Raw genomic sequence first — 24,203 nt, 5'->3', positions numbered from 1 at the left:
ATTTTGAATGACAGTACATGTAAGGAATACGTCCAAAAAGAACTGGTGGATTATATGGATAACAACGATAACGGGGAAGTATCACCTAGTGTCCTGTGGGACGCCTTAAAATCAGTGATCAGAGGAAAACTCATAGCTCTCACATCGTATAGAAAAAAGAAAAGAAGTAGAAGGCTGCTTGAACTACAAGAAAATCTGAGCCTCTTAGAGAGAGAACATGTTGAGAAGAAAAAAATACATATATTTAATCAAATAAACAATGTTAAAAAGGAAATAAATAAATTATATGAGGAAGAATTAGAGAAAAAGGCTAAATTCATTAAACAGAGATATTATGAAAATGGCCCTAAGGCTTTGAAGCTGTTGGCATGGAGGTTAAGGAAGCAACAGGCTGATAATACTATATATGAAATTAGGGATCCCAAAACCAAAAACAATTGTCATAAGCAAGAAGATATTCACAATATTTTTGAAAATTACTATAAAAATCTATACAAGGAACCAAATACAACTAGCTCACAGGAAATGCATTTATTTTTAGAATCACTTGACTTACCCTCTATAGGTGAAGTACAAAATAAAGCCCTAATGGCAGAGATCACAAAGGAAGAAATAGGGAAAGCAATTTCTAGATTAAAAGTTAATAAAGCGCCGGGAACAGATGGCTTTCCATCCGAGTGGTATAAGGCTTTAAAAGATCAATTAGTCCCTATACTTTTTGATTGTTTTAACTATACACTAAAAGGGGGTGAACCACCAAAAACATGGAGTGAGGCAATAATTTCAGTTATTCCTAAAGAGGGTAAAGACAAAAGGAGTGTAGCGCATTTCGGCCAATTTCTGTATTAAATGTGGATTATAAATTATATGCGTCGATATTAGCTAAAAGACTGGAAGATATAATACCAGAATTAGTGGATTCAGACCAGACAGGATTCGTACGTGACAGACAGACACAAGATAATATAAGGCGGGTGCTGCATGTACTTGATCATGTCACTAAAGGAAACATCAGAGCAGTAGTACTTAGTTTAGACGCCGAGAAGGCATTTGATTCGGTTCGCTGGGAGTACCTGTATTTGGCATTGAGTAGATTCGGTTTTAAAGATGAGTTTATTAGATGCATCAAAATGTTGTACTTATCACCAAAGGCTAGAATAAGGATCAACGGGCATCTCACTCAGAGTATTAACCTGGAAAGAGGCTGCCGCCAGGGATGCCCTCTCAGCCCCGCCCTTTTCGCTTTATTCATTGAGCCCATAGCACAATCAGTTAGAGACGAACAGGAGATAAAAGGTATTACGGTTCAAGGTTTCGAACAAAAGATTTGTCTGTACGCAGACGATGTTTTGTTGTTTGTTACTGCACCAGAGGTTAGTATTCCTAGGTTGATGTCTGTCTTAAAAAAGTTTGGTACTTACTCGGGATATAAATTAAATGTTCAAAAAACACAAATCTTAAGTTATAACTACACCCCTCAGAATGACATACTGGGTAGATTTAAATTTAATTGGAATTCACCAAGTATTAAGTACCTGGGGATTATAATAACAAAGGATATTTCTAAATTGTTTGATAGCAACTATGGTCCTATAAGTAAGAACATTAGATCAGATATAGATAGGTGGTCCCAACTGCCCCTAGAGATGCATAACAGAATAGATTCAGTAAAAATGAACATGCTCCCCCGACTCTTATACCTCTTCCAATCCTTACCAGTTGAAGTTCCTTTAAAACAATTTAATGAGTGGGATAAATGGACTTCAAGATTCGTATGGGGGGGTAGGAGGCCAAGAATTCAATTTAAAACACTGCAGCTACCGAAAGAGAAAGGGGGTAGATCACTGCCGTGTCTATCAGATTATTTCAAAGCAGCCCAGCTAAAACCCTTAGCATGCTGCTGTAACCCAGAGTATACAGCAAAGTGGAAGGACTTGGAGATCTCGCAGCTGACTGTTCCATTGCAATCGGTGCTGGGTAGCAAACCTTTATATGAACAGCATTCTAAAAGTTTAAATCAGTGGACTAAGGTTCCTTTTAGAATCTGGTTTAAAGAATGCAAATCGCCGTTACTTGAAAGACAATCTAGACTATTAAGATGGATAGCTTTCGACCCCGACTTTAAACCAGCAAGGGCCGATGGGAGGTTTCAGCTCTGGTATAGGCTTGGCATCACCTCTTTTAGTTCAATCTCATCAAAGGGAGAATTAGATAGCTTTCAGGAGATTTCTGGTAAATATGGTTTGGGAAAACTTGATTTTTTTAGGTATTTACAAACTAGAACTTATTTTAATAAAGAGATACGATTCATGGAGAAACATGACACTAATTTAATTGATCTATTTACTGACATGTATAAAAATAAAGATAATAATAAACTTATCTCAAAACTATACCTAGCCATCCAATCCATAAAGAAACAATCAACAAATAAGGTTAGATTAAAATGGGAAAAAGAATCTGGTCTAGTTATTTCAGAGGAAGATTGGCTGAATATTTGTTCTGTACAGGCGACTTCTACCAGCTCGGGTATGTGGAGAGAGTTTTGTTGGCGGAATCTTATTAGATACTTTGTTACCCCCAAGTTAAAATCTATTCAGTCTCGCGAGAAGGGAAGTGGTCTATGTTGGAGGAAATGTGGGGAACAGCTGGCAGACCATTTTCATGTATTCTGGAGCTGCCCAGCCATTCAGTCATATTGGCAGGAGGTAATACAAGTAATACATTCTATTTTCGGTGATGGAATTGACTGCTCATTTTCTACAATTTACCTGGGCAATTTAGCAGCTCAATTGATGAGGAAAGACAAGTACCTTATAAAGATATTATTAGCAGCCAGCAAGAAAGCTGTAACACGAAAGTGGCTACAATTTGAACCCCCAACAAAGGCTGAATGGCTGGACATTATTACCAGTGTCCAAAGTATGGAGAGGATGACTTTCGCTTTAAACCTACAGATGGATAAGTATTTGCAGTATTGGGAAAAATGGATTGTGTTTACAACTTCATGACATGTTTATTGACCAATGTATGACATAATACACTTTCACCAATTTTGTTTTATGTAAGAATGTATGAGTGACCAAACGATTGTTCCGTTTTGTTTAGTTGTGTTTGTATGTTGTTATGGCTGTTTTGTTTTTGTTGTTGTGTATTTTCAAAAGGAAAAAGAATAAAAATAAAGTATAAAAAAAAAAAAAAAAAAAAACAACAACGCCAGTGTATTTTAGTAACTTAATTCATCAAACATATTTTCAATATAAAAAACCAAATTAAAGAAATCAATATTTACAATAAAATTATAACCAAATATAAATAATGTTTTCCATTCAAATTCGGTAACGCCCTGCAAAAATGTATGGACATGTGGATTCACATTTTGAACCTTTCTTTTAACTGTGAGGCTAGTTCCAGAATTTGCAGGACACTTTGTCCCATCAGGATTAATCCTCACAAAGAACCTAATCCTCAAATCAGAAAACATAAATTTTAGAATTTTATCAGTTAGTAAAAAAAAAAAAAAAAAAAAATCAAGCTGTATTATGAGAACCAAGTACAACAACAAATACATATTGGCAAAAAAGTTTCAAAAGAGTATTTGTTCCCGTGTGTCTTTGGACTAGCTATTCTTTAAATAAAACCATAATTGGACATAATGATTTTTAACACTTACCTTTGAATTAGCTCAAGTGTGGCACTGGCTGACTCTTGGTACTCAATATTAAAAACATAAAAGCAAAAAAAGTGCTCCAGCAAAATCCAGCTTCTCTTCAATGCAATGTGTCACTTTCCCCTCAATGCTGACCATTGACTTAGAAGTTTATTTCCTGAAAAATGAAAAGCCACCATAAAAACGGCAAAGGAACATATAGGTTGTTTACTATATATTTTATGCTTAGCAAGCATGATGAGCCTTGGTGGTAGGGTTTGCTCAGTCTCTATTGACATCTTGGTGGAAGTTTCCTTGAAAACAACATTAAAAAAGATTACTCAGCAAAAACTTAGCAATGTTCCCTTTAAAAAGGTTTACTTTAATAGTTTTATTTAATTATGTATATACATTTTGACTTGTTGTACTGTTCCCACACTGATGTTTGCCTAAACAGAGATGCAAGGGTTTCTTTAACTGGCACATACTGACAAAAGCGTTCTTTACCAGCTGTGTCAGTGCCCAGGTATATCTGATTTGGCTCAACAAAGTTAAACTTTTGTTTGAAGAAGTGTTTTCTGGTTTTGTCAGACTTTAACTGACCCTCATTGTACAAAGTTAAAAGATCTTGTGTAAGTTCATCAATAAGTTTTTCTATGTCACATAAGGCAGTCAGTGTGTGCGTATGTGTGTGTTAATGCATAAATCCTTGGTTTCTGCCTGAATATGTGTACATTTCGCAATATAATGTGACGTAATGCACTTGAGTAGTTTCGGAGGACAGTAATTTACTGATTAATGTTACAGTTGGTACCTGTAATGGCTACATAGAGTAATTTACTTTAATTTATTATTTGAGCTGCATAAATTCTTAAAGATGCACCTCATATTACAGTAAGATACTGTTCCCAGAAGATACAGCAAAACACTGGCTATTTTACAGTTATTTACCCTAGAAAATACAGCAAGGGTTAACAGTGCAGAGAATTATATCTGAAACTCATGTTTCTGTTAATGCTTGGTTCTTTCGCAAACCTATAAATCAAATTTACAACACTCTACATGCACCACATTTCCCTGAAGCAACACAAAATCATTATGAGTGATGAAATTGAGAAGTAGATATGATGTGTTGATTTTAGATTGCATAGGAGGCAAACTGTTGTGAGAATGCATTCTGAACGGAAGGAACTGTTTTGCATTAGAAAGTCTGTAGTTTCACATTAAAATCATATACATGTTCATTAACTTTTTAACTTTTTATGAAAGCTGATTCATTTATATCTAACATTTTTTTTTACAGGGTTACCAGAATCTGAATGTTTTATTTTTTATTTATTAAATTTTTTGCGCCTCAGGTTCAATGTTTCTGTTGCTCCGTGTAAGATACACCACTACATTAGAAATTGTAGTGTCAGTGAAATGTCCAAAAAGGAATTTAATATGGCAGGGCAGGAAAAAGGTCACTTCAGATGACGTGCAAGAAAAGATTTTACACTGCCATCAGCAATTTCTTTCAGAAGTTACATAATTGTCAACAATGCAAGAACTATGAAGAATTAAATGGATTAATTAAGTAGGTTATTTTGTGCTGCTTTGTTTGGCTGTAGGCCTATTCAAATTCACTAGTTCATTTTTTGTTGTTAAACAATTTGTCACTTGACTTGCAAGGATTCATGGAGAATTCATCCTTCTTTTATTCATCATTTTCTTTACTATAAGCATTGGTCATGGATATGGGTTATCGTTCAACTAAATATTTTAGATTCTCAGATGCCAAATGAACACTGCACGGGTGATACAGAGGCACAGAGCAGCCATAACTTGCTTTGTATAGAAATACCAAAAAAAAAAAAACCTCATCACTCTTCAACAGTTAAAGCAAACCATTTACAAGATTTTTTTGTGCAATTTGCTAAAGTTCTCACACAAAGAAAGTTACAAAAATACTTTCATCTGCAGCTTCATATGAAATCAGCTCAGGAGAATGCTATGAAATTCTGTGATATGAAAAAGAAAGGAAGAAATCTTTTCCTTTAGACAGTGTTTGAGGGACATTAGAGGCTTCCGTTGCAGCTTAGATACATGCCTGTTAAAGAAAGACTTCATTTTTATAAACTGCCATGGATGTGATTCAAGTTCAAGCTAAAAAAATAGGAAATTCCAGGAAATAAATTGCAGGGAAATATGACATTAATTAAAATTAGATATGGATGAAGTGAATCTTTTGCACGAAAGGTTAGGAGATATTTGAATAAGGTTCACTAGATGTCAAATATTAATTTCAAAGGCAGTGCTTATTAATGATGAGTCATTTGGTTCCAAACACCCTTTATGTTCAGTTGAATTGCTTCATTTCAGGTGGCTGGTTAATTCCTTTTTAAACAGTTTTAATATCTCTGTTTTTGATAGACAGTATTCCAGTATTTTCAAATGCTTTGCTAGACTGTGGGACAAGTCCCACATGACCTCCTAACAATCCCCATATCTGCTGATTGGCTTCATCACTCTGTCTCCTCTCCACCAGTAAGCTGGTGTGTGGTGGGTGTTCTGGCGCAATATGGTTGCCGGCGCATCATCCAGGTGGATGCTGCACACTGGTGGTGGATGAGGAGATACCCCTGACAATGTAAAGCGCTTTGAGTGCCTAGAAAAAAATGTAATGAATTATTAAGTCAAAACAAGATGGGATTTCTTTACACCACTACAGGAATCTAATTTGCACACCCCATGTATCATGCATTGATGAGAAGTTTAAAGTCACAGGAAACTGTCAGTATAATGTACCTGGACAAGGCTGACCTATATCGCTGCTCAAACAAAATCAACCTATGATCTCCTCTGTAGCCCTTGTGTGTTACTGTCTATGTAATTATAATATAATAGCATGCTTGCAATAAACATATAAATATGCAGTTGAATATGATGTACTGGCAAGTCATGGGTTTCCAAAATTGTGTTGAATTGAAAAAATATCAGTGTACTAAGTGCTTTAAAATAGCTGTAATAGTGTCTGACTTTTATTTTATTAGCTTTTAACTCTTTTTGGAACACTTTACTTTTAATCATGAACATACAGACTATATAGGCTTGAAATAGATAATACATTGCAGTAGAATGAAGGCAAGCTCTCTAATCATATACCACAGGGATAGGATTTCTTAGTGATCCATTAACACTCATTTAAGGACATTAATCACTGTTTAGTCCAAAACCCATCTGCTGTAGGCCTTTGAGGACAACACTTTGTTAATGAACCATGCAGCAACTGCTAATGATAGAATCACAACTTTATGGTAAGGGCTCAAGTTTTCTTGTAACTGCAGTCTAAAGATGACCTTGCAACACTGGTTATAAAAAGCATATCTTTATGCACTTGTGATGCAGCAGACTTTGATAGGCCAAGAATGGGTCTCCTCAGTCTACTGCGGGGCGTGTTAATGTCCAAAAACAAAAACAAAAGAGATGACTCAACATTTTTTTATTTTTATTGTAACTTGGTGTTTACATCCATACAGTTGGTGATAATCCAACAGCCCAGCAGTGTAGATATTCACAAGTGCTCAGTCCAAACCAATATATATAAAAACATAATACCAAAATAAACCAAACAACGATATAATAAATATATACAGATTTTCCACTTGCATCTACCAATACACAAAGGTTTTTTTTAGCTCGAGGCACTTCAGTAGCATGTTTGCTCGACTTGGTTAACAAGGCCCGTTTGAAGTCTGGCGCCAAGATTTAAAGACCAGACTCCACCCATTTTCAGGCACAACCACTAAAAGGTAAGTTACACCAGTTATTATTTAATCATCCACTTTAAAATTTATACAAAACTTCACCTGGTAATGTATTAAAACAAATCACCATTCATTTGCAACCATAATATAAAACCACCATATATTAGTTGTCACCAATCTGTTTCTCTTTACAGACCGAAATATTCGGGTACCCCACAACACAAACAAACATGGTTTCACCGAGTCCTTAAACTGCCACGCTGGCGCGATGCCAGCCGATGAAGTCAAAAACGACCACCCCCCGATTCCTCTAGTTCGCCAGCGCAGCGACTAGTAACCTGCCACTTGCAGTGTTGAAAAAGCCGTCTTTGAGCCGCGCACTGTCCGGGAACCTGGACAGGTAGTTGGCCACAAGGTTCTTTCTCCCAGAGCAATGACAGATTTGGAATCTGAAAGGCTGGAGAGCCAAGTACCATCGAGTCACTCGAGCGTTGTGGTCTTTCATAGAGTGTAACCAGGTTAGTGCCCAATGGTTAGTCTCCAGGTCAAACTCCCCCCCCAGGAGGTAATATCGTAGAGCTTTTAGGGCCCACTTTATTGCAAGGCACACCTTTTCAATCGTTTAGTACCTGGTCTCACTGGGCAATAGCTTCCTGCTCAAAAACACCACAGGCCTCTCTGCCCCAGAGCCTCTTGGGCCAGCACTGCTCCAATCCCTTTGTCAGAGGCATCCACCTGTACCAGGAACCGCCGGTTGAAGTCCGGACTCTGCAGCACTGGTGTGGAGGACATTTTCCCTCTTAGGAAGTTGAATGCTTTTTCGCAGGCCTCTGTCCATTTCAATAGGTTCTTTCCTGCTTTGTAGTAAGTCTGTCAGAGGTACTGCGATTGAGGCAAAAACCGGGATGAACCGGTGGTACCAGCCCACAAGACCCAAGAAGTAACGGACTTCCTTCTTCGTCCTAGATCTCGGACTGTCCCGGATTGCTTGTACCTTACATGCCTGTGGCCGTAGTTCACCATTGCCCAATTGGTACCCCAGGTAGTTTGTTTCTCGTTTTGCCCAGTCACATTTAGCCACATTCAAGGACAGGCCCGCTGTATGGATTCTCTCCAAGGTCTGTCATAGATGGCTTAGGTGATCCTTCCAGTTATGACTGTAGATGACTACTCATCCAGGTAGGCTGCCGCCCACTCTTCACAGCCCTGGAGTACCTGGTCCATTAGCCATTGGAAGGTGGCAGGTGCCCCATGCAGACCAAAGGGTAGAACGGTGAAATGGTATAATCCAGCTGGTGTTCTGAAGGCAGTGAGAGGCTTGGAGTTCGGATCAAGGGGCACCTGCCAGTACCCCTTTCACAGGTTCAGTGTCTTGATGTACCAGGCCTGCCCTATCCGTTCCAACAGGTCAATCCTTGGCATAGGGTAGGTATCGAACTTTGACTGGGAATTCACCTTATGAAAGTCAACACAGACATGCAGTGATCGATCGTTTTTTTGGTACAATGACTAATGGGCTGCTCCACTTACTAATGTTGGGTTCAATGACACCCAACTCTTTCAATGTCTCAATTTCTGCCTTTAGGAGAGCTAGTAATCATTCTGGCATTCTGTATGGTTGCTGTCTTGAGGGATTCTGATTAGTGAGGTGTATGGTGTGTTGGATGAGCTCGGTCCGTCCAGGCCTTGGCCACAACAGTGACGGGAACTGATGGAGGAGATCTTGCAGTTATACACATTGTGGCTTGCCCAGGTGATCAAGCATCACCATTGCAGCATCTCTCTGCGGTTGCATATCTTGGCTAGGCTCGTCTTCCTCTTCCTCTACTTTTCTCACCATCAAAACCATGTCTTTGAGGCTTATTGTTTCCCTCCTTGCACTCCTTCAGCAGGTTGATGTGATAGGTCTGTTGGGTCTTCCTCTTTTCCGGGTGGTTAAGCTCATACGTCACCGGACCCATCTTCCTCACCACAGTATACAGCCCCTGCTACGTGGCGAGCAACTTGTTGCTTGAAGTTGGAAAGAGTAACAGTACCTTCTGTTTTGGTAGTAAATCATGAAACCAAATTAATAAAATTTTCATTTGTTTAATCTCATAGCTGGCTTTGGATATCTGTATGTTCACATGTTCTTTCTGTAACTTGTATCCTTTGAACTATGACAGTCTAGTGCATTTAATTCAGTGCTTAGTAATTTTCTCTGACTGTTGTTCCCATGTTTAAATATTGGGACAGCAACAATTAACATAAACATGCATTTTGTAAAGAGAACAGAAACGGCTAGAGGGGCAAAAAAATCACATTCTTCTACTTACAGAGGAATATTTAATTTAAAGTCTCTAACAATATTGCAATAAAAAACAACCACTATCACTAAGACAAATGACGTGAGGTTCATCCTCAATCCCTTTTTACACTGACAGCTATGCAAAATGCTGAATGGATAAGTAAGTGAAAGCATATCCATCTGGTAGTAATCTTTGTAGCCTTTAGTCAGCAGTCAGCTTTAAGCATTTAGAATTGTGATTCTGATCCCTGGCGATTTGTAAGCTCCCTGAGAGGATGAAAAATGTGAACAGATTTAGAGACATCAGTTTCCTGCTGTCTACTGTTTTTTTTTCACAGTACATGGACCAAACAACAAGCTTTGAGATCCTGCTATTGTTGAAATTATTCTAGAAATGGTGGAAGGTTCTATGAAAATGATGTAATGAACCACTGATAGAGGAGGACAACAGCACATATTGTGCCTAGAGCTACTGTACCATTAATATTACAACTAAATTATATCCAGCATTACTGATAAAACAATAGTATGCTGCCTATTTGGTGACAGAGAAGAAAATATTAAAATTACATGAAATTAAGGATGATGAAGAAGGACGTTGGGGTGCAAATAAACAAAAAAACAAGAAAATAGAAATCTTTATATATTTAAAACAATCAAAACCACTGCCTTTTTAAGTATCTTTAAGAAACAACCCCAAAAGCATCTTCTTTTATAAAACAAAACTTTGTTGCCATTAGCGTGATGTAAAACACAACTGTTAAAAAACAATACAATATAACAGTGCAGCTTTACTTTATTTCCCTCAGGCATCAAACATGATCAATCAATTATGTGCACACACACTGATGCATGGAAAGACATTTACACATTATAAGACTTGCATTTTTTTGTCTCTTGGTTAACTGTTTAATGTACATGCTTATTATATTTAAAGCTGCAGTCCGTAACTTTTTGGGTTAAAAATGATCCAAAATCAGTATTTGAGCAAGTACATAACCAGCCAGTGTTCAAAACGACAAGAGGTCGTGGGTTGAGTCCATCAGACAAGAGGAAGAAGTGCTGCTGTATTGTCAAGTTTTCGCAAGAAATCACAACACATTTCATTTTTGGAAGGTGGGCCTTCAACAAATCCGGAACTAATGGAGCCGTTATAAATTATGTGAAAAATAATGCGTTTGTCTAACCACCAAGCATGAGAGCATGTTCTAGTACACACCCCAAAACAAAACAAAATCAAGACTTTGTAAAAGAGCATAATAGGACCCCAATAAATATTGTCTTTTCATGAACAATGACTAATGTTAATGTGCACGAGTCAACTACATTGTAGTAAGATGTACATCTGAAAATGCTTTAAACGTTAAATAAGTAACATAAAGATATGGGCTTAACATAAAACACCCCTAATCAACATAATAAATAAGAAAATAATGATTTAGGCTACATAAAATATCAAATTTGATGAATGGAGGGGTGTCTGGAAACTTATTTTTTCTTCTTCTTCTTTCAGACATTATGTAGTATTTTTACCTGCAAAAAAACACCTACAAACAGGGGCAAAGGCAGCTGAGCTAAATCTTTACAGTACCAGTATCTTTACAGTTCATCACGAGTGGTCAGTGTTGGGGAGTAACTAGTTACATGTAACGGCGTTACGTAATTTAATTACAAAATTATTGTAACTGTAATTAGTTACAGTTACTACGAAAAAATGAGTAATTAAATTACAGTTACTTATGAAATTTTTAACGATTACAAAGGGGATTACATTTGAATATTTACACAGATCCACATACAGTTTTAACTGATTTATTTCCCAAATTGCACTGACTATTCTGAGACATACCGCCCTAATAATTTCCGGGATGCGGAAATACAGTCTAGTTCGTAGATCCAGTCATAAAAACGAAATGCCTAACGCGGACGGAATATGCCACATTTTGGATGACTAAATCAAAAGTAGGTCAGTACACTTGAATCAAAACATGACATGGACTAGTGTCTGTGAATATTAAGCCCCAAAAATGCAATATATGACATTCTGCGTGTCTGTGGAAATCAGGCGCGGACTGGACACCGGGAGAACCGGGACAATTCCCGGTGACCTCGCAGCCGATTTTGCCCCACTATTTAATATCATTATTGTATAATTGCCTGCCGAATGTACTAAAGCGATCATTTGCGAATCCGCCATTTGATAATTAAATCTCTAATAAGTCATGAAGTGTTAGTTATGACTCGCGTGCTCTCCGCGCCTCCGCCAAACGGTTTGGATCAGACTCAGAGTAATCAATGCGAGAGAGAGAGAGAGAGAGAGAGAGAGAGAGAGAGAGAGAGAGAGAGAGAGAGAGAGAGAGAGAGAGAGAGAGAGAGAGAGAAGCAGAGAAGCAGAACTATACTGTTCAGGGTTTCAGGTCAGTTTCATCTGTAAAGATGCTTTTTTGTCTTTGTTTTTTTATTTAATTAATCAAGCAGCAGCACGTTGCTCACCAGTCATCACTCAAAATACTATAAAGGACATCATTATTATCTGTTGTAATGTTACAGTAGGAATTTAGCTGAAAAAAATTCCTATTTTTTTTATAGGTTTAGGGGGAGCTACGACAGACAACACCACAACCCTTACGAAAATTAACATTTTAATATTTAACTATAAATCCAGAGAAAATGGTTACTATTGTGATAACCAAAAATATTTATTTAAACTTATTTTACAAATGTATTTATTTAAAAATAAATACAAATCCATTTGCAAAAAAAAAAAAAAAAAAAAAAAAAATTAAACAAGGTTATTTTACTTTTATATAGGCTAATAAAAGCATGGTTAATTTTTGTAAGGGAAAAACATGACTCGTGTACAGTATTAGGATTTTTCTATAAAGCTATTGTAGTATTGTAGAGTATTGTATTGTAAAGTATAGTTTTGTTCAATCTTGAGTATTAAAGTCATGAGAGAGATGGATAACAGGGCAAAATAAAGAGACTGAAGAGAAAAATGGAAGTGAAGGTGCAGTTAAGGAGAAAACTTTTAATTATTTTGCATGTCCCCAAAATTAAAGATTTAAAATAGATAAAAAATAGTTTTGTCCATGAATTTGTTTGTATGAGTTTGAATTTTCCAGTCTGATTTTTTTCCCCAGTCCGCCCCTCCTGTAAATTAATGGCAAAGACATGGTTTCATTTTCTACACATAGGCCTACTGAAGCTCGCAGTGTTTTCAACCTCTGCCATCTCAATATAGGAGTACACGAGCACATACACATAATTTCTAGAACTGCTCTGTGTCACTTCATGAGCATTTTACTTATTTTGAGAAAACTATCATCATATACAGAGAGACAGCAGTTTAAAAAAAACACCAATGTTTCAGGAGTTTAGTACACAGAATACGTCACATGCTTATTAGATAAATGTATTTAAGTTGATGTATATGCTTTTATTTATTATTCTTTAATTTTCACAAATTTATAAAAGTAATCAAAAAGTACTCAAAAGTAATTAGTTACATTACTTTAATTAAGTAATTGAAAAAGTTACACTACTATTACATTTTAAACAGGGTAACTTGTAATCTGTAACCTATTACATTTACAAAGTAACCTTCCCAACACTGCGAGTGGTTAACTGCTGGTTACTGTCATCAGCTATCTTTCTCAAAGATTCCTGGATGTACATGTAATTTAAACAGAGAGCTTTAGTGGCTTGGGAGTGTGCTGACCACCTTGTATCTGAGAGTGTTTTCAAGGTCTCTATCCTACTGTTGTCATTTGGTTGCAAGCCAGCTGTGATACTCTGCCATCGCGCTGGAAACCCCGAGTAAAAATTAAAAAGTGTCTGAACAAAAGAGAAAAAGTCTTCTGTTTCTAGACAGCAGTTCACACTGTTTACCCCTACCAAATTAAGCATATGGGCAGCGCACGGCACCCATTCAACTAAAGGGTTTATCTCTTTGATACGCAATTGCAAGCCCTTATAACAGCTGGAAATGTTGTTGCCATTATCGTAACACTACCCTCTGCAATTGTCGAAGTTTATTCCCATCTCCTTTAAAGCAGTCAACACAGATCTGCAAAGAGAATCCCCCATATGACTTGTGATGTGCAAAAACTTAAGGAAACGCTCCTCAATGCAACCCTTTCGTGAAAGGTAACGCAAAATAATTGTGCGCATCATAGTCTATTTTATTCCAACAGCCCAGATCTGTACACAGACGCCATTATCAGGGCTTGCTGTGTGGATTTCTTCACTCTGATGCACGCGCACCGCAGGTTCTGCCACCAGAGTAATTGAGGTAGACGCATCCTTCATATTAGCAGGAGCACTACAGATATTATCAGGGCACATATCGGGTGTAGAAATTCTCTCACCTTTTGGGGAGTGTTGAAATTACAACTATCAGCAAACATTAAAATTATTTTTTAAAGTATTTAAATAACACTTTTTTTTTGCCAGTCAGTAGCCCCCAGCTCTCTCAAAAGTGTCGTTTTCAACAAAGTCCCTCCTTCCGACAAGCACAGGCTGCTCTGATTGGCCTACTTACCCAGTGCATTATAATTGGCCAAACACTGCAAGCACTCGTCAGAAATTTAACGCCGCTTTCCATAATCACAAGCATCTTCTTTGTAACGACAGTTAATAATGTATTTCGTTTTACCTCAGTTTAAGCCCGAAAGGAGAAAAGAGTGGCGTGACAGACACAGTGATAAAGCTAGCATGTGTTTGCAGTGCCTCAACTGTGTGACCCTGTATCTCTTTCTCACAAACACACACACACATACGATGCGCAAAACTCCACATTGGAACAATCAATAGCAAATACATAAACTAATAACAAAACATACTTACTGTAGCTGATTCAGAAGCGCCAGATTGTAGAAGCAAAGTCAGAATTACCTCCTCATCTAGGTTCATAAAAAGCTCCGTAAAATGCTTTGCTGTTCTGTTGAAAGTAATCTTAAAGATTCCTAAATGCATCTACTTTCAGAAGGCCAAATAAAGTGTTTTTGCTTTCACCTAGATACAGCATCTCCATGACATGGCTGCTTCAACACTAACTGCAGTTACTGAAACCACACCTTCTTTCTTTGCGTGAACCTTCCCACATAGTGACATAGACATGTGGGGGCGGGTTTGAATGAGCCGTTTTGGGGCATGGCAGTCTTAACTTTGATAAATACAATCTCTTTGGATTTGAGACTTTAGTCTTTGCAACTTTACAGATCTTCTTTATGCACCAAGAGCTTGTAACACTCCAAAGAGAAAGGAAAAATTTAAATTACATCATATGACCCCATTAAAGCTGCAGTCCGTAAGTTTTACCTCTTTGTCGTCCATCTATGTTTGAAAACCAGGAATTGCAGTTGCTTGAGTAGTTATATTCCATGTGTGGGTTGTGATCCAGTGGTGATGAATCTATTTTGAGGTGAATGTGTTGCTTTCAGTTACCGCACATGTGAGGATATTCACTGTACTTAGTAATCACAGATTCTAGCCTACGTCTTGAAATATATGACCCAAATAAAACATTTCACCATTCACCATCATATTGTCATCTGAACAAGTAGCTAAGTAACAAGTCTGCCATGCTTTGTTCTTACCAACTGAGGGAAAAAAGCATTGCAACATCAACATTGCGTGACTATGAGTAGTGTGTATTAGCATGTAGATCTTAATTTCTGTACAGTCTAATTGTCACATCATTCGAATTTCATATTAAGAAATTATTTTAACCCAAAAGCAAACTATGCTTGTATCGAACAGATTGTCTTTAAAATACACATCTTGTGTAAACTCTGTAGCTAATCAGAAGCAAATTTAAAACTAGAATATAATTTAATTTAATTCACGTGTTTGATTCATATAATCTTTCTTGATTACAATCCGCCATCAAAGTGATTTTTTTGACATTTAAGTATTCCAAATGAATTTGTGGTAGGTCGCTTCCTGCATGTCAATTACAATGAGCTCATATTGCTCTCTCGTGACGTCAAGATGCCTTTATATTACAAGCCTGTTGCGCGTCCAGCAAAGCTCGCGCACTCAGCTGGAATACTGAACGACGGGTTCACAGCTGGGACTGAAAAGCATTTTGTCTCTATAATGCAGCAGCACACAAATGAAGTAGCACATGAACGGACGCCAAACGGTCAACATTAATTCGCAGCCACACGCGTGCTGCAATCTCGTTTAAATCTGAGAACAGTTGAGAAACTCTGATGAATACCGCGGACTTTAATGAGCAGAACTGCCTGCCTGCTACTTAGTCAGTTTGCGTGCCTCTTTTGAGCGTCAAAGAAGCCCATCTGTCAACAGTCCAAAGTGCTCTCAAAGATGAAGCGCGCTGTCAGTGAAAATCGTAATCATCTGTACCGAGTTATGATGCTGATGTGCCGCGCTGCGCTGAGGTGTTCACTAAAACGAGAGGAACGGGTAAATTAGAGGCTCTTACCTCACGAAATTCTGCTCTGACTCAAAACAACTTTTCTAACTATGTTTTTCGAGCGGGCTGATTTAAACTACAGCTTTAACATGAGCGAGGAAGACCGGCTAACTCTTCTGGACGGGGACTGGAGCGACTCGCCGGTGGAGACGCTCTCACGCGCGGGCTTCATCGCGCTGTCCGTGTTTCTAGGATTCATCATGACTTTCGGCTTTTTCAATAACTTTGTCGTGTTAGTACTTTTCTGTAAGTTTAAGACGCTCAGGACACCGGTTAACATGCTGCTTCTTAACATTAGCGTCAGTGACATGCTGGTGTGTATGTTCGGGACGACCCTGAGCTTCGCGTCCAGTGTGCGGAGACGGTGGCTGCTCGGACGGCACGGCTGCATGTGGTACGGCTTCATCAACTCCTGCTTCGGTACGTTCTCAAAAAACATTATGAAGCACCTCCGTTTCGGAATTGTGCAGGGTTTTTAAGTTGTAAGTGGTCAACATTGATCACACTTGTCACACAGCTAGTCATTCATTAAAAATCTGTTGTTTTGTGATTTTATGTCACTTTTCATAAATACAAGATTATTATGACATACTGATAACTTTGATTTAATCACTGGAACACATCACAATATCACCAATCAGATAATGCTAATGCAAACACTTCAAGATGTTTCAATTCACATTTACATGCATGTATCTGGCAGAGGATTTTATACAATTCAGAGTTAACCTTTCTCACTTTATGCATTCTCTGGAAATCAAACTAATGACCTGCTGTTGCTCAAACTACACTCTTGAGATTTCAAAATGGGGTTTTGCAATGGTGATCATTAGAAGACCCATTTTTGGTTTCCAAAAGAACCTTTTATTGAATAGATCTTAAAAGAACCGGTGAGCGAGATTTCAAGTGTAACATGTTCCTGGATGAACATCCAATCAGAATTGAGAGATACATTTTGAGGAAATGTCAGTTTTAGGCTTACAATCAGGATAAGGTGCATCTACACTTTTGTTAATCAGCTATCATTTCCCTCTGATTTTAGGAATAAATAGTTAGGTTTTAATAATAAGGTTAGGTTAAGGGGTAGGTATTGGGTTAAGTCTGTATTTTTGGACAATAATGTTGATCCAGGATCAACAAAAGATGTTGATCCAGAAACCTGTTTTTCATAGCGTAAACATTTTAATAATCTGAAGAACCCTTTACCTCTATAAAGATAGTGGTAAAGTGCAACATTTATTTGAATGTTAAATGTTTGTCATGGCACCACAGATACCAATCAAGAAACTTTATTTTTAAGTGTGTACATGACAAAATCACCTTTGTCACAGTCTAAATAAACATGTATAAGCAAACTGACACAAAATCTAATGTCTGTACATCTACCTAGTGTTGTCAACCACAGGTCTGACACAGCAGAATGTTGAGATAATGTGATAAACCCACTTAGCTGCAAATTAGAGAATCTAAAACCTACATTACACCATCTCCAAAAATATATAGAAACTGGGATGCACCATTAGTTTTGGTTTAATAAAAAAATATGTTTTTTCTGATCTGTTCTCTCATTGGGAGTATAATGGTATAGCTGATGAGTGTGGATGCAAAGTACTTGCAATTTTGTCCTTCAGATTCATTTTTGTTCTGTATTCCCATAGCATCACCAATGTCAAGAGTGGAATTATAATGGCATGCATGAACTGAATGCAACATAATGGCTAAAAGTCTCTCCCCAGTGAAAAGTAATCTATTTGCATTTTCATCACAATCTTTATTGGAAATGTACTGGGGATTATCAGTCAGGAAGGATGTTAGCTAAATCATTTAAGGGAAGCCTCAAGGGGAAATCTGGAATAGAAGCTAAAACATTTTTTTTAAGCACAAATATGTAAAATTAAATTTCCCAGTAACCTTTTAACTTGCAGTATTACATGCAGTTTGTAGTAGCAAGGTTTATAATGCTGTTAGAGCAAAAGACAAGCTGCGTGAATGCCACAAGCTGAAGATCATGTCTACAGAATATACAGGAACATTTTAGATTTTTTTAACAAGAAGATAGTCTAAAGTTGTGTGTTAGACAGGCAGTTGAAAATCATGTTTCATTAATTCTACCACAAAGTGATTATAGATCAGTATTATCAGTTCTTTGATCAGGATCTCAGGTATGGGGTGAGAAAGAAAATATATCAAGACAAGCACATTGTTGCGTAATATGCTCTGCACTGCTCTAAATACCTCAAACTACTCTTTATTCAGCTGTTTTGCATGTGCTGTAATCTTAGGGTGTGTTCACTTGTAGTTTCGGTTCTCTTGGTTCTTTCATATTGGACCAAAAAAAAGAAATGTATAAAGTCAATTTTTACACAGAACTGAGTTTTAACCCTAAAAAATATACAAAACAGAAGGCATAAGGATACGGTCCAGACTTGATTAGACAGCTTTACAATTTGCAAACTTACCAAACATCCAACACAATGCTGTATGCCGGGTTAAATGCACTCGTCGTATGTGTACACATGATGGTATCGTTACCAGCTGATAACTCATAAAGAGCTTATAAAATTTGTAAAGGAGTTTAAACTGCGCAGATTCATTCGATGCACAATTGGAGGTTTACTGCAAGGAGGCAGTGTATTCTTAAAGGGTTGGTTCACCCAAAAATGAAAATTATGTCTTTAATAACTCACCCTCATGTCGTTCCAAACCAGTAAGACCTCCGTTTATCTTTGGAACACAGTTTAAGATATTTTAGATTTAGTCCGAGAGCTCTCAGTCCTTCCATTGAAACTGTGTGTACGGTATACTGTCCATGTCCAGAAAGGTAAGAAAAACATCATCAAAGTAGTCCATGTGACATCAGAGAGTCAGTTAGAATATTTTAAAGCATCGAAAATACATTTTGGTCTAAAAATAGCAAAAACTACGACTTTATTCAGCATTGTCTTCTCTTCCGTGTCTGTTGTGAGAGAGAGTTTAAAACAAAGCAGTTTGTGATATCCAGTTTGCGAGCGAATCATTCGATGTAACCGGATCTTCTTGAACCAGTTCATCAAATCGAACTGAATCGTTTTAAATGGTTTGCGTCTCCAATACGCATTAATCCACAAATGACTTAAGCTGTTAACTTTTTTAATGTGGCTGACACTCCCTCTGAGTTCAAACAAACCAATATCCCGTCAGCGTACATGTCTTTGGTCCACATTGGATTGATATATCCGTCAAACCACTATAATATGAGTTCATATATCAGTCATATTGCACCAGAGTTTATTTAGAAGTGGACTAAGACCACCTGAAAGTGTCCACTTTTTTGGTGTGCACCAAGTTTCAGATGATAGCATTGATGCTTATTCAAATGAACCACACAAATAAAGCAATCAAACCAGAGTTTATTTTAATGAACCAAACCTGCCAAGTTTGAATAAATTATTATTATTTTTTGGTCTGGAGGCTGTTGATGCTTATGACGGTGTTGAAATTCTAGTTAGAGGTGAAATTAGCAAACCTACTGCATTATGTATGATCTTAATATTACAGTGTGTGATCTGTTTTACAGAACTAATAACCCCAAGACAAGAAACTGGTGCATCCTTTACTGCACAGCACGTGTGTGTGTTTGTAACTCAAAGAGGAGAACTCTTGCAGCTAGCTGACTGTAATGATGTTTGCTCTATAGTGGGAGAGAAAACATTGCTGACATTCTACACATTTACCTTAACAATTAGTTTCCCCAAGGTTTTAATCTTAGTAGAGGAAAAATAGTGAAATGAGTAGTATGTCTGAATTCATGGCCACAGGGTAGGATTTGTAAATGGCAGTGAAATGATAATGCATGGTCTATGTCACATGACATGATGAATATGGCAGGGCTGGCTGATATGTAAAAAATATCTTCTCGATAATCACCTTAAAAATATAGCAATAACTGATAATATAGTCTAGCCAAGCTCCACCTCCACCAGGCCACACACCCACTGAGACAACATTGCCGACATGCACCATAAACAGAAACCATGTTCAGTGCCGTTTTCTGTTTAACTTATTCATTTTGTGTATTTAATACGAATGTGTAATGCAAGAAAGAGAGCTCAGTCTAGTGTTCGTGTAGGCTATGTAAGGTGGCTTTTTGTATGGTTGTGCAGTACAGAACACAGCGCACGAGTGCAGAAGTGAGTTCCATTTTATTTTCTTGCAGTTAAATCCTATAAAATCCCATTAAATGTGCATACAGAAATCAAGTACACACTCTAATCAGTTAATTAACTCAAAACATCTGCAAAGCCTTTAAATGGTCTCTCAGTGTAGTTCTGTAGGCTACACAATCATGGGGAAGACTGCTGAATTGACAGTTGTCCAAAAGACGACCATTGACACCTTGCACAAGGAGGGCAAGACTCAAAAGGTCATTGCAAAACAGGCTGGCTGTTCACAGAGCTCTGTGTCCAAGCACATTAATAGAGAGGCGAAGGGAAGGAAAAGATGTGATAGGAAAAAAGTGTACAAGCAATGGGGATAACCGCACCCTGGAGAGAATTGTGAAACAAAACCCATTCAAAAATGTGGGGGAGATTCACAAAGAGTGGACTGCAGCTGGAGTCAGTGCTTCAATAACCACTACACAAAGAATTATGCAAGACATGGGTTTCAGCTGTCGGATTCCTTGTGTCAAGCCACTCTTGAACAACAGACAGCGTCAGAAGCATCTCGCTTCAAAAACGACTGGACTGCTGCTGCGTGGGCCAAAGTTATGTGCTCTGATGAAAGTCAATTTTGCATTTCCTTTGGATATCAGGGTCCCAGAGTCTGGAGGAAGAGAGGAGAGGCACACAATCCACGTTTCTTGAGGTCCAGTGTAAATTTTCCGCAGTCAGTGATGGTTTGCGGTGCCATGTCATCTGCTGGTGTTGGTCCACTGTGTTTTCTGAGGTCCAAGGTCAACACAGCCGTATACCAGGAAGTTTTAGAGCACTTCATGCTTCCTGCTGCTGACCAACTTTATGGAGATGCAGATTTTGTTTTCCAACTGGACTTGGCACCTGCACACAGTGCCAAAGCTTCCAGTACCTGGTTTAAGGACCATGATATCCCTGTTCTTAATTGGCCAGCAAACTCACCTGACCTTAACCCCATAGAAAATCTATGGGGTATTGGCAAGAGGAAGATGCGATATGCCAGACCCAAGAATGCAGAAGAGCTGAAGGCCACTATCAGAGCATCCTGGGCTCTCATAACACCTGAGCAGTGCCACAGGCTGATCGACTCCATGCCACGCCGCATTGCTGCAGTAATTCAGGCAAAAGGAGCCCCAACTAAGTATTGAGTGTTGTACATGCTCAAACTTTTCATTTTTATACTTTTTAGTTAGCCAAGATTTCTAAAAATCCTTTCTTTGTATTGGTCTTAAGTTATATTCTAATTTTCTGAGATACTGAATATGGGATTTTCCTTAGTTGTCAGTTATAATCATCAAAATTAAAAGAAATAAACATTTGAAATATATCAGTCTGTGTGTAATGAATGAATATAATATACAAGTTTCACTTTTTGAATGGGATTAATGAAATAAATCAACTTTTTGATGATATTCTAATTATATGACCAGCACCTGTAACTCCAACCAGTCCGTGAATCATCCAGAAGTGAGAAATCAGTAACAGATCCCAGGTGAATACAGGTTCTAGAACTAGGATTTCTGACAGCGAGCAAGACAGGACATAAACAACAATGATCTGACAACAATCCACAAAAAACGCCAGTCATAGGCAGTGCTGACAAACTACACCTGTAACCGCTCTCAGGTGCATGGTAACTAGGCAATGCTGACAATCACAAGGAGCGGACACACACACACACACACTCAACACAATGAGCACATGGACCCATGAACTGTGAATCCGCATTGTGAACAAGTCAGTTTAGAATGATTCAGAACTTTGAGTCTGAATGCACAAACACAGGCAAGCAGAGTGATACAGTCTGTGAAATGTCTGTTTCTTTCCAAAGCTGTTGGACTGTTACATCAGCACTCTTGGAACGCTGTTTGACCAATCAGATTCGAGAATGGACTAACTGCTGTATAATGTGTCTTAAACATGTCAATTGAAACTCTGAAACTAGAATGCAAAAAGTCAAGCTGATGCCTAGATTAAAATATTTACTTTGAAGAAACACAACTCTGGCTGTATTTTTGTGTGCACGCTTCCTCTGTGGGGAATCAGATTTACACATTTGCATGTGTTAAATAATTTAATCTCCACTTCTCCTATAGCTTTAAAGGTGTATTTCACTTAAAATGTTTAAAATCATATACACTGAAATGAAAGACTCACATGAAAATACTATACTTTAGTATCTCTTTTTGTAATTTTGTTTATTTTTACATGTACTGTAACTCATGTAACTAATGATATCTTCCTTTTATTTAATTTCCTCCTCTCTGAAAGAAACCAAACTTTTATGCAGGTCAGAACCAGGAGTCTGCTATAGGAGAGACTAGAAGTGCTAGAGAATGAGCCCTGAATGCCAGAAGAGTCATCAAACTCATTAATGTTGGTCTCTAATTCCACACATGATCACCCATGGAGACAAATCTGAAAACAGACTCAAAATACTCTGTACAGCACCTCTTCATACACTTCATCATCAGTGTAGCTTTTTTTGTGGCATATCATAAGAAAGGGTTGATTCTCACAAGAAACCATCATAATTATTCATCTGATTAAGGCAAAATAATGAATCCCTGTGATTTTGTTATGGGGATACAGGAATACAAGCAATATTTCACAATTGTTTCATGATTTTACAATACAATTTTTAATCTGATTTAATTTGAAATAAGCACAGATCAAGCACCACTTACAATTACAAGCAAAAACAGTCAAAACATTTCTAAATGTATATATGGCATATCTTGGCAAGAAGTTACAGTTTAAAGCCAAAATGGCTTATTGACTTGATTTCATATGAACACAGCTTTTGGCTTCACAAGACTGTAAGTGATGGACTGGAGTGGTGGAATTTACTTGTGGATTATTGTGATGTTTTTATCGGCTGTTTTGACACTCATTCTGATGGCACCCATTCACTGCAGAGGATCCATTGGTGAACAAGTGATGTAATGCTTAATTTCTCCAAATATGTTCCCATGAAGAAACAAACAAAAATTTTAAATAAGCTGTAAAGATGTTTAAATTTCCATATTTTTTAACATAAAAGTATATGGAATGGAATGGCATGATAATATCCAAATGCGAGCTTTATTGTACAGATCGTGGTCAAGACAGACAGGTGCTGTGTCCGAAACCGCTCCCTATCCACTATATAGTGCACTATATGGAGTGTCAGCCATTTTCTAGTGCTGTCCGAATTCTGAGTGAACTACTTCATTCCCTACATTTGTCCACTACTTTTTACCCACAATACATTCTGATTTCGAGTGTACAACCAATGTACACTCGCTGATGCGCTATTTCCCACAATCCAATGCAGAGTAGCGTCGAGCTGGAATCGAGAGCGGGAGCGAGCGAGTTTGAATGAGAGATGAAGTTTACATCTTTATTATTTCTGTTTTAACGTTTTTCCTACATTATTTATATTAAAATATGTTATGTAGGTAATAACTCAGTTTAATATTTCAGTAATTTACTGAGGTGGTATCGTTTTTAACTTACAAAAATGATGATAATTTGGTGGATAATTTAAATTTTTTCGTTAATAACAGGTAGTGTATTCTGATGGCCTGAGGGCGTTCTATAACCATCTTATCTGAGCTCAAAACGCTGCTTGAGCGAGTGTCAAGATGCTAAAAATAATAAATACATAATTATGAACGTGTTTATGTGTGTTTATTTTTGTTCTCAGTACGTTATTTTAATAGCATTTAATGATTATGAACATAAAAGCATTACAAAAAAAAAAAAAATTATATACCATCGATGAAACCACAAAGCTGACGCGGAGGTATGTATAACTGCAATATAAAGTAATTTTGAGAATTGTTGCTATTGGTATTATTTTCTAAAATTAGGTACATGTAATATAAAAGTACATATGGCAATGTTTTTGCAACAGCTCCAAGTC

The 24,203-nt window shown here is 37.5% G+C and overlaps 1 protein-coding gene across 1 annotated transcript in view; it reads left to right on the top strand.

The window, feature by feature from the left end:
• The first annotated feature begins 15,869 nt into the window (after nt 1–15,869).
• The window catches only part of tmtops2b (teleost multiple tissue opsin 2b), a 43,566-nt gene continuing 35,232 nt past the window's right edge, over nt 15,870–24,203 (top strand). The window contains exon 1 of the mRNA XM_059499698.1: nt 15,870–16,544. Coding sequence (XP_059355681.1) covers nt 16,175–16,544 — 370 coding nt within the window. The 5' untranslated portion in view covers nt 15,870–16,174. The remainder of the gene's footprint in view (nt 16,545–24,203) is intronic.

The sequence above is a fragment of the Carassius carassius genome, chromosome 19 (genome assembly GCF_963082965.1).
Source record: "Carassius carassius chromosome 19, fCarCar2.1, whole genome shotgun sequence".
In the NCBI taxonomy this organism is placed as follows: Eukaryota; Metazoa; Chordata; class Actinopteri; order Cypriniformes; family Cyprinidae; genus Carassius; species Carassius carassius.
The sequence above is the reverse complement of the archived record's forward strand: the minus strand, read 5'-3'. Positions and strand labels throughout refer to the sequence as shown.